This window comes from Suillus discolor, assembly GCF_016758755.1.
Source record: "Suillus discolor strain FC423 chromosome Unknown F5147scaffold_30, whole genome shotgun sequence".
Taxonomy (NCBI): domain Eukaryota; kingdom Fungi; phylum Basidiomycota; class Agaricomycetes; order Boletales; family Suillaceae; genus Suillus; species Suillus discolor.
In genome coordinates, this window is record NW_024541277.1 from 284,930 (window position 1) to 297,079 (window position 12,150).

At 48.4% G+C, this 12,150-nt stretch overlaps 5 protein-coding genes across 5 annotated transcripts; 3 read left to right on the forward strand and 2 right to left on the reverse strand.

The window, feature by feature from the left end:
* Positions 1–855: 855 nt before the first annotated feature.
* On the reverse strand, positions 856–3,197 carry F5147DRAFT_200900 (glycoside hydrolase superfamily). Its single transcript, XM_041428555.1, has 9 exons — positions 3,127–3,197; positions 2,912–3,073; positions 2,787–2,860; positions 2,702–2,733; positions 2,548–2,646; positions 2,446–2,497; positions 2,249–2,400; positions 2,169–2,189; positions 856–2,112 (listed from the first exon to the last, which is right to left on the reverse strand). Exons 2-9 carry the CDS (start codon positions 2,948–2,950, stop codon positions 944–946), a joined length of 1,638 nt encoding a protein of 545 aa, XP_041292426.1. The 5' UTR covers positions 2,951–3,073; positions 3,127–3,197; the 3' UTR covers positions 856–943.
* A 788-nt stretch (positions 3,198–3,985) lies between these two features.
* Positions 3,986–5,503, forward strand: F5147DRAFT_696730 (uncharacterized protein). The gene is made up of 3 exons (XM_041437466.1): positions 3,986–4,019; positions 4,076–4,890; positions 4,951–5,503. Exons 1-3 carry the CDS (start codon positions 4,014–4,016, stop codon positions 5,411–5,413), a joined length of 1,284 nt encoding a protein of 427 aa, XP_041292427.1. The 5' UTR covers positions 3,986–4,013; the 3' UTR covers positions 5,414–5,503.
* A 1,059-nt stretch (positions 5,504–6,562) lies between these two features.
* Positions 6,563–7,447, forward strand: F5147DRAFT_761213 (uncharacterized protein; the record flags this gene model as incomplete). The annotated part of the gene is made up of 7 exons (XM_041440518.1): positions 6,563–6,710; positions 6,764–6,795; positions 6,847–6,920; positions 6,969–7,012; positions 7,074–7,173; positions 7,237–7,336; positions 7,371–7,447. Exons 1-7 carry the CDS (start codon positions 6,598–6,600, stop codon positions 7,445–7,447), a joined length of 540 nt encoding a protein of 179 aa, XP_041292428.1. The 5' UTR covers positions 6,563–6,597.
* Positions 7,448–8,113: 666 nt separating this feature from the next.
* Positions 8,114–9,702, reverse strand: F5147DRAFT_200947 (pre-RNA processing PIH1/Nop17-domain-containing protein). Its single transcript, XM_041428556.1, has 5 exons — positions 9,338–9,702; positions 9,137–9,229; positions 8,767–9,077; positions 8,278–8,653; positions 8,114–8,209 (listed from the first exon to the last, which is right to left on the reverse strand). Exons 1-4 carry the CDS (start codon positions 9,660–9,662, stop codon positions 8,411–8,413), a joined length of 972 nt encoding a protein of 323 aa, XP_041292429.1. The 5' UTR covers positions 9,663–9,702; the 3' UTR covers positions 8,114–8,209; positions 8,278–8,410.
* A 104-nt stretch (positions 9,703–9,806) lies between these two features.
* F5147DRAFT_696740 (3-deoxy-7-phosphoheptulonate synthase) lies at positions 9,807–11,799 on the forward strand. The gene is made up of 7 exons (XM_041437467.1): positions 9,807–10,035; positions 10,089–10,333; positions 10,459–10,495; positions 10,559–10,691; positions 10,745–10,853; positions 10,914–11,149; positions 11,210–11,799. Exons 1-7 carry the CDS (start codon positions 9,952–9,954, stop codon positions 11,527–11,529), a joined length of 1,164 nt encoding a protein of 387 aa, XP_041292430.1. The 5' UTR covers positions 9,807–9,951; the 3' UTR covers positions 11,530–11,799.
* Positions 11,800–12,150: the final 351 nt, after the last annotated feature.

The window sequence follows — 12,150 nt, forward strand, 5'->3', positions numbered from 1 at the left end:
ATAAGGACAAAGCAACGGTCTTTACCCCGATGATTGAGTTTTGGCTCTGCATATCTGTATGCCAGATACCCTGACAATGGTATAGAAAGCGGGGTTTGGCTATGAAACGCACTTGAATTCCCTCCGGAGGGTGCTCATATCTCCTTGGCATTCGCTTCAGTAGCAGACGCCGCAGACCTCAAGCATGAACTCCGATGAGGTAGCCGTAAGGTACCCTACGCCGGTATGGTAAATCCCCGCACATCAAAGACACGGCATCGGCGGAAGCGACGCACCAATCATGCGTGTCAGGTCCGCGAGATTATCTTCCTCTTTCTCGCGTCAAAGGCAAAGCCGCTCTCGCCTCTCTTTGTCGTTCTGCCATTCCTTCTCCTTCTCACGAGTTTCAGGCCCTTTGTCCGCGCTCCTCGTCTTCGTCCCTGTCCCTGATGATCTCATCCCAGAAATTCTTCCTCTCCTATTTCTCTGCCCTGTCCCTGTGAAAAAGAATTGAACATGATGCGGGTGTGATTGTCGCATGAGACGCTCCAGATGGACTTCAGTGCACCAAGTGTAGTAGGCGCAGGTGCGTCCTATACATGTACATTGGAGTTCGGGTCAAAGTTCGGGTCAGTGATAATTCAAATTATGACAGATGAGCCAACAATAAGATAAAGATCAAGACCCACATCGTCAATAACAAATCAAAATCTCTGTGCGAAATTCCCCTTTGCTGCTTCGCTTTGTCGCGTCCAAAAAGTTTCTTCGTTGGGAGGATGTGGATGAGTACTTGAATGACCGCTAGTAGCTTACGTAAATCACACTGGCGTTTTGATGACTACATTTTTGTAAATAATATTAATATTCACAGATAGCGCCATATCTCTGAATCACAAGATAAGAATCAGCGATCCTAACATCAGCTTGGCATATATAATGCTGGTAGCCAAGTTTAGTATTGTCTTCAAATGCTAACAGGCGACTCCCCGACCGGAGTGATCTCGTTGAAAATAACACTAGCAGCAGCTTCCAGCGCCTCACTAGTGTACTCGAAGCTTGCCACGCATGCTTGCACACCCAAGACTCTCCCAGAAAATAATTCATATGGCGTGCAGCTCGCCAGGACCACAATCGATACCCCACTGGCCTGCATCCTGACGTTCTCCAAGACATCCAGTTGCCAAGCACTACGATCCGCGTTACGTGTGACGAATATGAGACCCTCGCCGAAATCTCTTTTGCAGTCAAAATCAGCTGCGTAAACCAAATGTTCGACATCTGCAGCGCGGCGTCGCACGGACTCCGCGAAAGACATGTAGTAAGGCGCCGCCGTGTTCCGGACGTGACCTTTCCCGGTGCGTTGCACACCTTCCGCATCATCCACCGCTGCATTAAGGCTTTCCACGACGGGTGTCATCACCACAATCTTGCCCGACGAAAACACAGGAAGAGATCCAGAAACAAGCGCGATAGATTTTGCGTATGCTTCCTCGCTCAGTTCCTTGTTCATCACCTGCAACGCATTCATGGCCTTCTCGTCAAATGGATTTCCGAGCACGTCATCCCATGTCCCAGCGAATTTCCGTTTCAATGCAGTAATCCTTTCTCCGCTTTTCCTCAGCTCGTCCATATGCAGCTCACCCTTCTGTACTGCTTCGTAGGTTGCCTCCATCGCTCCCCTATGGAATGCCATAGTATGGCAAATCATAACCACATCTGCACCCGCCGCTAACGCTTCCACAGCACCACGCGGTACGCCTCCCTGTCTCTCCTTCACCGCATTCATCTCCAGACAATCCGTCACGACTACCCCTTCAAAATGCAGCTCCTCCCGCAATAAAGTCGTAGTCACAGCCCGTGAAAGGGAGGCTGGAGTCTTATTGTCACCAGTCAAGGCCTGGATGACCATATGCCCCGTCATGATGCTGGCGACGTCAGCGTTGACAAGTTCTTTGAAAGGTTTCAACTCGGTTTCATCCAACTCGGCACGACTTTTGTTGATGATGGGGAGACCAAGATGCGAGTCAATGTTTGTATCACCGTGTCCTGGGAAATGTTTCGCAGACGGTGCGACACCACCTTGTGTGAGGCCATCACCAACCGCCTTCGCAAATCGCGCAACCTCTGTGGGGTCTAATCACCGAAGCTTAGCAAAAGTTCTCCAAGCAATTAAACAGCTTGGGTCTCACCATCTCCAAAAGAGCGTACACCTCAAGGAAAGAGCACACAGGTCAAGACACCGTCGAGTACCGAAGTACTTGATACTTACCAATGACTGGGTTCCGTGGGTCAGAATTCACGTCTCCTACCGGAGAATAGGACCAATTAATGCCAACAGCTTTCATCTCGCGAGCTGAAGCCGCTGAACAACTTCTAGCATATTCGGGATCACCGGTAGCAGCGATTGCCATAGCTCCTGGGCTGGAAAGTAATGAGACAAAAGAGGGTCAACGAGACGCGACTTACAACTGTGTACCGGCCTGATGCTTTGCAGTCGAGCTGAACGCAGATACAAGACCTGTAATCATAGCATTAGCCTGACGTGAAAGCGGACGCTGAGAAATGTACCATTCTCTTGATCAATCCCAATCATCAGCGGATGCACGTGTCCAGCATCTCTTGCGCACTGCTGCAAAGATTGAACAAGCGCATGCACCTGCTTCACACCTGGGGAAATCATGATTCGCATAATGTGAATATTTCAACAAACATTGCGTCTCACTTTGCACATTCCGTTTCATGAGGATAATGTTCCTGATTACGATAACTCGTGAGCATAGGGTACATCCATATGCGCTGTTGCATACCCAACATGATACTTATTGATGAGTTCCTTTGCGTCATCGCTGACCTCGTATCCATGGAATCCAAAAACGAAGTGCTGCAGTGGTCCTCAGGATTTAGTCCGATCTGAGAGCGGCTTTCGGCGCACCTGACCGATCTCCCTCTTATCCTCGTCTGAAAGATCCATGATGGTTGAGAATAAAGAGGTCTACCATATGGTCACCGGTGTCTAGACATTGTGATCACGTTTAAGTTGTCACGAGGTGACTTTTAACTTGGCCCATGTGATGTGCTTGAAAAGGCACTTCGACTACCATTTAGTTAGACCCACTGGGGCCAAGTACCAAGCCTTTTATGACTTACTAAGTTAATGTGGCCTGCCGTTCACCGCATGATACGTAGACCAGAATGACTGCATGTCTCCTTTCGGGATCTCCCCAGACTGTACAGCTCTGCTTCGTGCCATGCTGTACGCAGCTCGAATTTGAATTCTGAATCTATAAAAACACTGTGCGGTCTTCTCGCTTCTAATTTCAATTCATCCTAAAGACGTATATTCATTAGTTACATCACAGTACAGTGGCCACATTGACTCCTCTCGACCTGGGCGTCTGATGGCTTCTCGAACAGGAAATTACAATGTTTGATAACTTACAATATTTAGAATTCGCCTTTATTGAACATAGCATTGATTTCCGTCGAAATGCCAGACGCTTGGATGAGCTGGCTGCTATCAAAGATGCTCCACTGTTGGGTGGCATATTGAAATTGCCATGATGGTCCTGAGTGTATAATTAGGCAACGATTGAGTTGAACGCGGCACACCTGATATGATGCGTGCATTTGGATTTAAATTATTGGCAAGTGATGCACTGACACGAGAACTCGGCGCGGCAGTTTGGACAGAGACATTAATGTACGTTGACAAGGTACGGGTGTAGTTTGGCATAAGACTTTTACCCGCCGGTACCCTACATAGTTGGCGAGGATGATCAAGGCTTCTCGGCTATATTTAAATTTCAATAGTTGTCAGCTTCGTCGTGAAAGTGAACTACTTACTGGACCACTATTTGAGTTGATGCAAACAATACAAAAGGGCTCCACGAAGGCACCTTAAGTTCGAGAATGATGAGCAGTAATTAAAGCGACAAGCACGCACGGCGGAGATGACCAATCATAATATTAAGCAACATGTGACTCCTATGATATCACTTGACAAAAACTTGCACACTGCCCAGCCTGAGGCGAATATGGAGGTCAGTCGCACATGTACTTTCTTTTGTTTCCAAATACTGATCGGCACGTCCGGCAGCAGTCCAGTAATCGACCAGCCAAAAGGCCTCGCCTACAAGGACCTGACGGCTTCCAGGTAACGAAGAATATCTCGAAACCCGCGTACAAACCTCCTCCGCCTTTCGTGTCTTCTTTTGGTTCACCCAAGGCCGGGCCATCAACAAAGGTTCATGATGACAAGCAAGAAAAGTCGAAGGATTCGAGTCGTGTTCGAGAGCGACCGCAACCTGCCGCACTCCCCGACTTTGGTGACACTTCACTTGGACGCGAGGCTAACTTGAAGGGGAAGGGAAAGGAGAAGGAGACATCGGTTCGCCCAGCTGGCAATCGCAAACGACCGAACCCATTTATCACTGCGAGCAATGCAGGGGCAGATCCGTCTCACGTGCGCCTCACCATTGCCCCTTCGGAATCAGCATCTGTGCATCTTCCTCCTATATCCCATCCAAAACCACATTCCGCACCTCTTAAACCTCTTCAACCTCTCAAGCCACCTTCGTTTGTAATCAGCGCCCCATCAAATGCATCGTCTTCCAAACCTTTATCGATTCTCAAGCCACCTCCGAGGCCTCAGCCGACTTCTAAAGCGATCGCCTTGAAGCCTCTTGCTCCACCTAATTTTGCCTCGTTTGCTGAAAAGCAACCATTGACTAACTTGAAGCCCATCTCATCTTTTGCGATAAATCCCACAAAGGACGGTGCAGGTGCTGAGCTGCTCTCGCTTTTTCTCCAACAGCACGGACACAACTTTGTCACTCCATTCGAACGTGAGATACAGCGCGGTATTGGACTCAGCCCACGCAAAAACAAGAGCGCTAAAGGGAAGTTTGTGCGGTACGTGCGCATCTTGCGAGATCATTGGTCGGTTGATATTGAAACGCGATGGCATAACAGTGGTGGAATGGCAGCGCGTGCGCAACACATGATCTCAGGCACAAAGACCGACTATACCCTTTGGTGTCTACAGCTCAAACAAAATCTCTCATCCGCGCCACCCGCCGCACCAACGTTATCGTGTGATTTGCTCCTACGTATTCTGCGAGTACTACCCCTTCCCACGAAGACCGCTACCCCCACCCGTGTGCACCTCGCCACATGTCGCATCTCATCGCGCCACAGGTTCGCCAACATAACAGATTTGAGGGATCAATGTTATGTCGTTCTTTTTCCACACGTTATCGAGCCCAGTCGTAATTTTGAAGAGGGCAGGGATGTCTTAGCTTGGATGCCGTGGTACAAGGTTATGCTCTCCACTATCGTTCCAAGGGAGATACTGGGAAGTCTTTCGGTTGAACCATTGATGCCCCCGAGGAGTGTCATCATTGTACCACGATGGCACATTATGCAGACTGAGTGACAAGAGGAGCTAGGGTCTGTATCAGGCGCTCGACCACCGCTACACTGGCACTAGTGGTTTCATAATAATAATGCATGACTTTGCGCAGCATTTTGTTAAGTCACTTATCCAGGACTCCACGTGAAAAATTTAAATACCCGGAACGCAGCCCCCTGACTGGCACTGGTCTTTTAAACTCCGTGACCGTGCCGTTCTCAAACGCTTAAATTTACACGGTGCATTCTGACTGTCTGACTACAGGCACAATACAATCGGTCTGCAGTTTGGAACGTGTCTGAGTCAAGATTTTGAAACGGAATGTAGGATCGTACATGCTCCAGAATTTAAGGGGCGATCCAGGGCGATGGTTCAGTGCGCCGCAGCACTAGGGTACTTCCAACGTGTGTCTATTCAGTACTAATGCAAGTCACGGGCAGTGTAATACTTTTATACTACTTAGTACTAGTACTCCTGTCTCCATCAAAGTTAAATATTACATATAATTTGCAGGGCCGGTACCTATACGAAATTATATTGCATAGCACTTTGAGTTATAATGTATAACCTAGTATAGCTGAAGGTAGATTTCCATAAGCTATTAGTTAACATTTCACCTGAACGTAGTACAGCAACGGCACTCGCCGAATGCGGCAACACATACCGACGAGCTGACCTTACGTAAGACCTCCTTAGGGTCAATTGCACGAAAACACACTTGCCACGTACCTGGTTAAATAACGGATGATCTCACTGGCCAGCTATAGCTACTCGAGCGTCATCCCCTGGGCATACATAAACACAAACTACCCCACATTTGGTGCCGATCTGCCTCATACGGGGATGAAAGTTTTTCACGTGAAATACTTGGGATCAAAGAATACCCATCCTCGGAGCCGTTGAATCGAGTTCTTCACTTGACGTCTCAGACCTGACGCTGTGAAAAGAACGCGACAATTTGAATCAGCTTACTGTTTCAAACTCTCGCGCGTGATGACGGTTTCCCGCGACGCATCGGTGTCACCGCTGCATTTTGGCACAAAAATTAAAGAGAGAATTAACTACGTACTTTACTCCGCTGGGAAGACGTGACCGCGTGACGCGTATATGTCATCACGTGATCGCGTGATGAGTTAGCCACAGACGCGCGTCAAGTTTAGAACGACTCCGATTGACCAGATAGACGCGCCCAACAGTTGTTATCCAAGATGCCCGAAAGACGCGTGTCATCAGTTAAACCCCCTTCTCAATCGTTATCAGGAGACGAGGGAGACATAGACCTCAAGGACTCGCAAGGCACCAGTGATGACCACAACGAGGAGTAATTCTCGTGATATTTAATGCTACCCACCACGCTGACAACGTGGCTATAAGAACGTTCGCCCTCATCGCAGCAGAGTTCAAAGGTGTGTTGAAGATTATAGCGTTTGTTATACCTGACCATATGCGCTTGCCAGCGACATGGGAGAAGAAGTTGAGGGGACGCGACAATAAGATAATACAGACAACGCAAAAGGAACTCCACCTTGCTGTTCGTATTCTTGATATACATCACCTCTCATCTTTACCTTTCAAACAGCTCCAGAACAAGGAAACCGAAATCGCCAACGTCATGAACGATATGTAGGACGTCCTATCAGGGCGTATATACCGCTGTCTGCTCAACACTGATACGCAATCGAAGGGATGCCCTTCATCAGGATTTCCTCAAACAATACGCGATTCTGGAAGACAAGAAGCGCAAAATAACAGCTGCGATTGCTGAAGCACAGGAAGAACTCATAGTCTGTCCCTCAGCACCAAGAAACCATTATTACATTCTCTAAGTAAATAACGTCTTCTTACAGCCACTTGCGATCAAACGCCACCAGGCGATCATCAGCCTTGGACACGAGGTCGAGAACGGGCAACTGGAAGGAATGGCCCTCATCAAAGGTGCTTGCCAATGTATGCTTATCCCCGTTTTCTTACTGCTCCGCAGCTGATCTTCTTTCCCTCCGCTCCATAGCCACGCGGGACGTCGCCCAGGAGCTTGGGACGTTGCACTTCGATTCCTGAATGATACCCGTACTAGAGCATTCTGTCGTTCCCCTTGGCCAGCTTGGCCCGTGTTAACTGAGCGTAGATACGGCCAGCCAGGCCCATGTCAGTGGACCATATTTATGACCTGCTTGACATGTCAGGCGTTTCATCCCCGCTACCGTATCACTTGGCGTGCAGCAGTCGTACCTTGCTGTTGAAGATCATACGCAACAGGTCGTCATGACTTTGATTCCCATATGACGTGGAGTCAGAAGCACTCAGGCTGTTGGCACTTTCCTGTACAATGAACTCGCGAGCGCCGATTTCCGAGATAAATTATCTTCTCTTCGCTGCTGACGCGGCCGGTAAGAGCGTGCCTGGACCATGCAGGGAGTACGGGCTTTTGCGAGCCTCCGGAGACTTAGGAGATGAAGAGAGCAATTGGTCAGCATCAAACGGTCCCTAGATGTCATATATAAACATAGGTCGAGGAATAGCGTGATGATCAAAGCGCCACAGCACTTGTACAAAACAATGGTGAGGATTAGTGTTTGCCTTCGAGGAAGCAGCGTGCATGATATGCTAGAAGATGACTGGTACTATCAGAGATAACACAGACCCGATAGACCGTAAGCTTGGACAGCAGCGGCGAACGTGGGTATGTACACAATGAGAGGGCCTGTAATCATGAGTTGTCATATCTAGGGCACAATTCGCGACCTCGTTAATCGTTATGTCAGGACCCGAAGTGTTGCTCGTGTGCAGTCGCGACCCGAGCAGCCTGAGGATAAGTTATCGCTGATGACAGGGTTCGAATCAGAAGCAAAGCGTTAGTTAATGAACGAATGAAATTTTAAACAACCCACCGATTACGTTCCAATATCTCTGCTGCGTGTACAAGCGTAACAAGGTTGTATTGTCACTTAGATATTTAAAGCTTTTCATTTCATCAAAGGTTACCCTGACTCGGCGATATGGCGCCTGCGCTGCTAAGCCCTGTTAAGCCAGAAGAACTATAACCTTTTCGGCTACCCTCCACTCCGCCTTGGCACCGTCCACATCGAGATCTCTAAACCTTTTGAGCTCGGTGGCTCCTTCACCAAGACGACCGTACGTGGCCGTAGTAGGCTCGGTGTCTGGTGCCACATCAAGGTCGATATCTAAGTCGTACAACGAAGGAACGTGTAGCATCACTCTTCTTGGTTCCACGTCGAGCGTTGAGTCTGAGATGTGCGCGCGAGTCTACATAACGCAACGATTGCTAAGGATCAACACGGGAACTAAAGTATTGGCGACACCATGTCTCCGTGGAAACAGCCCGACAGCCTCGATGGTATGCCGGGGATGGGACTTACCAGATTGGGCACATTGATGATGAAGCGGATTTTACGGTGGTCCTTCGTCGGAGTCCATGTCCATGTGGGAGTAGCGCTTTTGAGTATCCTCTCAACTTTTGAGGCCGGGGCTATAGCTGTTGGAGACGCAAGTTCCTGAATGAGAGTAGTCTTAGCGTCGGATTTGTGGTGAGGGTGACCGGGCGGAAAGAGGATTCTAGGCACAAGTGCTTGGCGCGACACAGGTTTGCCTTTCGAGGCGATGTTGGGCGTGCCAACCTGCCGGGAAAGCTCAAGTGAGGTGTGTGATTCAACACGCTGTAGCGCAAGTTCTACGTCAAGTCATGGTCAGATAATGCATCGGATAGACACGAAGCATCAAATGACGTGCCTATAATGAACGCCTTGAAGTCCGCTTCTTTCAAGGTGCGAGACTTGATGGATGGGTTGAAGACACAGTCGACGACAAGGGCCGGTTTCCCGGCTGAAGACGACGATCCAATGCATGCCAATCACATGAGAAGAATTGAAATTACAGCCAAGAATGGTGCTTAAGCGAAGCACGCGGAGACGGGTGGATAACAGCACCGACCTTTGTCTTTGTCATCGCGAAGATCTGACACTAGGACGGGGATGAACCATCCATCGGAATTTGATTCATTGTGGTCTTGGCCACGAATTACTTTTTGAATTTTGTCTTCACTACCAGGTGAAGGTGGGGGCACGTTCGTGTCCCAAGCTATGTTAACAAAAACTTTAAGTCCTTTCGGGATAGCGAGTGGTGCTCCTGGAGTGTCGGAGGGCGCACTAGAAGAAAGACTAGTGGCGGTTCTGGGGACGACGGCTTGTTGGAGCGCGCTAGATTTTACGCAGAAACCGGGGACTGGATTTAGCGTTAGACTGATTGAAGAGGACATTATCGAACATAGCGTGGAAACCAAGTGGAAACAACGAGCCGTTTCATGAATAACGCCCCTTCCATATCGGGATTTGTGGATTTGTACTTACCAAATTTGAACGTCACTTTACGAAATTGCCAATTTTCGAATGACTTGTCAACATTTGCTGTGTTTCTTTGAATAAATCGGAAAATTACTCGGCCTCACACATGCTATAAAAACCCACTGGATTTTCGCTAAGTTCAACACAACCTCTCTCCTTTTCCTTGTAAAACTGTAACTGCATTTCATTCCACTTCTCTCTACAATGCCTTACAACGTTACTCCCATTCCCGATGTCGATGATGACCAAAAACTACAACAATACATCCAGGATAGACGTGTCATTGGTGTACGTGTCTGATTCCTCCAATCCTTGCAATTTGACATTCATCACTCCAATAGTATGACCCATTGGTTCAGCCTGCCTTGCTTAGGCATGAAGTTCAGCCCACAGCGGCCTCACAGCTCACAATTGCAGCTGCCCGCTACAATGCTGCTCGCATTGTAGCCGGTCAGGATGACCGTGTCCTCGTCATCGTTGGTCCCTGCTCCATTCACTGCGCAGACCAGGCTATTGAGTATGCCAACCTACTCAAATCCAAATTGTCATCATGGGATAATCTTCTCATCGTGATGCGCGCGTACTTGTGAGTTGTGCCTGTTCTTTATGGATCGTACTATACTAACGTTATGTTTGTCCTTCTAGTGAGGTTCGCTGGCCGCATAATCAGTTCCTGGCAATGACTCACCTTATCTTATTATAGAAACCGAGAACTACTGTTGGATGGAAAGGCCTCATCAACGACCCGGTTAGCCTATTTTCTCTTTTTACGTCTATTGTTTGCTCATTTTTTTCTCGTCTCTTTCTGCAGGACATCGATGGTTCTTACAAGATTAACAAGGGTCTTCGAGTGGCTAGACAGCTCCTCTGTGACCTTACCGATATTGGTGTCCCTGTCGGTTCCGAGCTGCTCGATACCATCTCGCCTCAATATATTGCTGACCGTACGTCATGTCTTATCATTCCCGCATGCTTTTTCTGACCCTGCTTCACACAGTTATCTCTTGGGGAGCAATTGGTGCCCGAACAACGGAATCTCAGCTCCACCGCGAGCTCGCTTCCGGTGTTTCTTTCCCTATAGGGTTCAAGAACGGTACTGATGGAAGGTATGATACCATTTGACGTGCTTTCATTAAGGAACCACGCTGATGATCATCTTGGCACAGTGTCACAGTTGCTATTGACGCCATGCGGTCCGCCTCTAACCCACACGCTTTCATGGGTGTGACGGAACAAGGTCTTGCCGCTATCGTCAAGACACGAGGAAACCAGGATGTTCACGTCATCCTCCGTGGTGGCACCAAGGGTCCCAATTACGCATCCGAGCATGTTCGCGCTGCTTCTAAATCAATCGAGAAGGCGCGGCCGACGAACCATGCCAGCATTATGATTGACTGTAGCCGTAAGTATATTAATCAATCTGTAATCAGTTGTCAGCATCGAACTTATTTAACTCCTTCAGACGGGAATTCTCAGAAGAACCACAACAATCAACCTAAAGTGGTCGATGTTATCTGCTCGCAACTCGCTGCTGGTGATAAGAACATCACCGGTGTCATGATTGAGTCGCATATCAACTCGGGACGCCAAGATGTTCCTGCTGAGGGTCCCTCTGGCTTGAAGCATGGTGTCTCGATCACCGACGCATGTGTGGATTGGGAGTGTACTGTGGGCATGTTGGACAGGCTCAACGAAGCTGTCAAGGCACGCCGCAATTACCTCGTGGAGCAAGGTTTCCAACGGCCAGCTGGCTTCCAACGTGAAACCCCTCCATCGCCATGAATTTAGATCTATCTTGTACCTCTGCGGATGCTCTGTTTCATGTACGTGTTCCACACGCGTGCGTTGTATTTTAGCCTGTCACACTACTTCCCATCGTCCATAGTATTAGATCTTTAGACGAAGGATTCCTCACTCGCTGTATTCAATAGCATCGAGGCCTTGCACGGTTAAACTATTCTTATGCTTTATCTTTTGTTACCTAAAACATCATGTTACGATAATTATGAAAATATTTCTGGCTGATTCATGGATAATACATATCTTTCGCACAAAGGACAACGATAGTTTATCCACCAAACATTCTGAATTAAAAAACGTGCATGTGCTGGATCGAGCCATGGAACACGTACGCACGTGTACGAGTATAAGATGAATCACGGCTTTTATAATTGGACCGTTCTGCATTCGTGCGTCTACTAAGTTAAGTTTTTACTGCGTACTTACGGAGATGCGAGGATAAGTAGGACGAACTGCCTGCAACAGCATCCATCTTACCGGCATCCAAACTAGAAGATCGTTGGGATTCCGCATCGAACGTATCATAGTTTGATCATCAAGTGAGACATTCCGAGCGCAAAACGCATGACGACGTCGGCCGACGTCCCTGCAAGTGGTTTCACA

Coding starts and splice junctions, on each gene's coding strand:
- F5147DRAFT_200900 (XM_041428555.1), bottom strand. CDS start 2,950: ATGGATCTTTCAGACGAGGATAAGAGGGAGATCGGTCAG. Junction 2,734..2,786: donor ATCAATAAGTATCATGTTGG/GTATGCAACAGC, acceptor TATCGTAATCAG/GAACATTATCCTCATGAAAC. Junction 2,498..2,547: donor TGGGATTGATCAAGAGAATG/GTACATTTCTCA, acceptor CTATGATTACAG/GTCTTGTATCTGCGTTCAGC.
- F5147DRAFT_696730 (XM_041437466.1), top strand. Junction 4,891..4,950: donor GCTAAAGGGAAGTTTGTGCG/GTACGTGCGCAT, acceptor ATGGCATAACAG/TGGTGGAATGGCAGCGCGTG.
- F5147DRAFT_200947 (XM_041428556.1), bottom strand. CDS start 9,662: ATGTCCTCTTCAATCAGTCTAACGCTAAATCCAGTCCCCGGTTTCTGC. Junction 9,078..9,136: donor CTTCAAGGCGTTCATTATAG/GCACGTCATTTG, acceptor GACTTGACGTAG/AACTTGCGCTACAGCGTGTT. Junction 8,654..8,766: donor TCATCAATGTGCCCAATCTG/GTAAGTCCCATC, acceptor TGCGTTATGTAG/ACTCGCGCGCACATCTCAGA.
- F5147DRAFT_696740 (XM_041437467.1), top strand. CDS start 9,952: ATGCCTTACAACGTTACTCCCATTCCCGATGTCGATGATGACCAAAAA. Junction 10,334..10,458: donor ATCGTGATGCGCGCGTACTT/GTGAGTTGTGCC, acceptor ATAGAAACCGAG/AACTACTGTTGGATGGAAAG. Junction 10,854..10,913: donor AAGAACGGTACTGATGGAAG/GTATGATACCAT, acceptor ATCTTGGCACAG/TGTCACAGTTGCTATTGACG.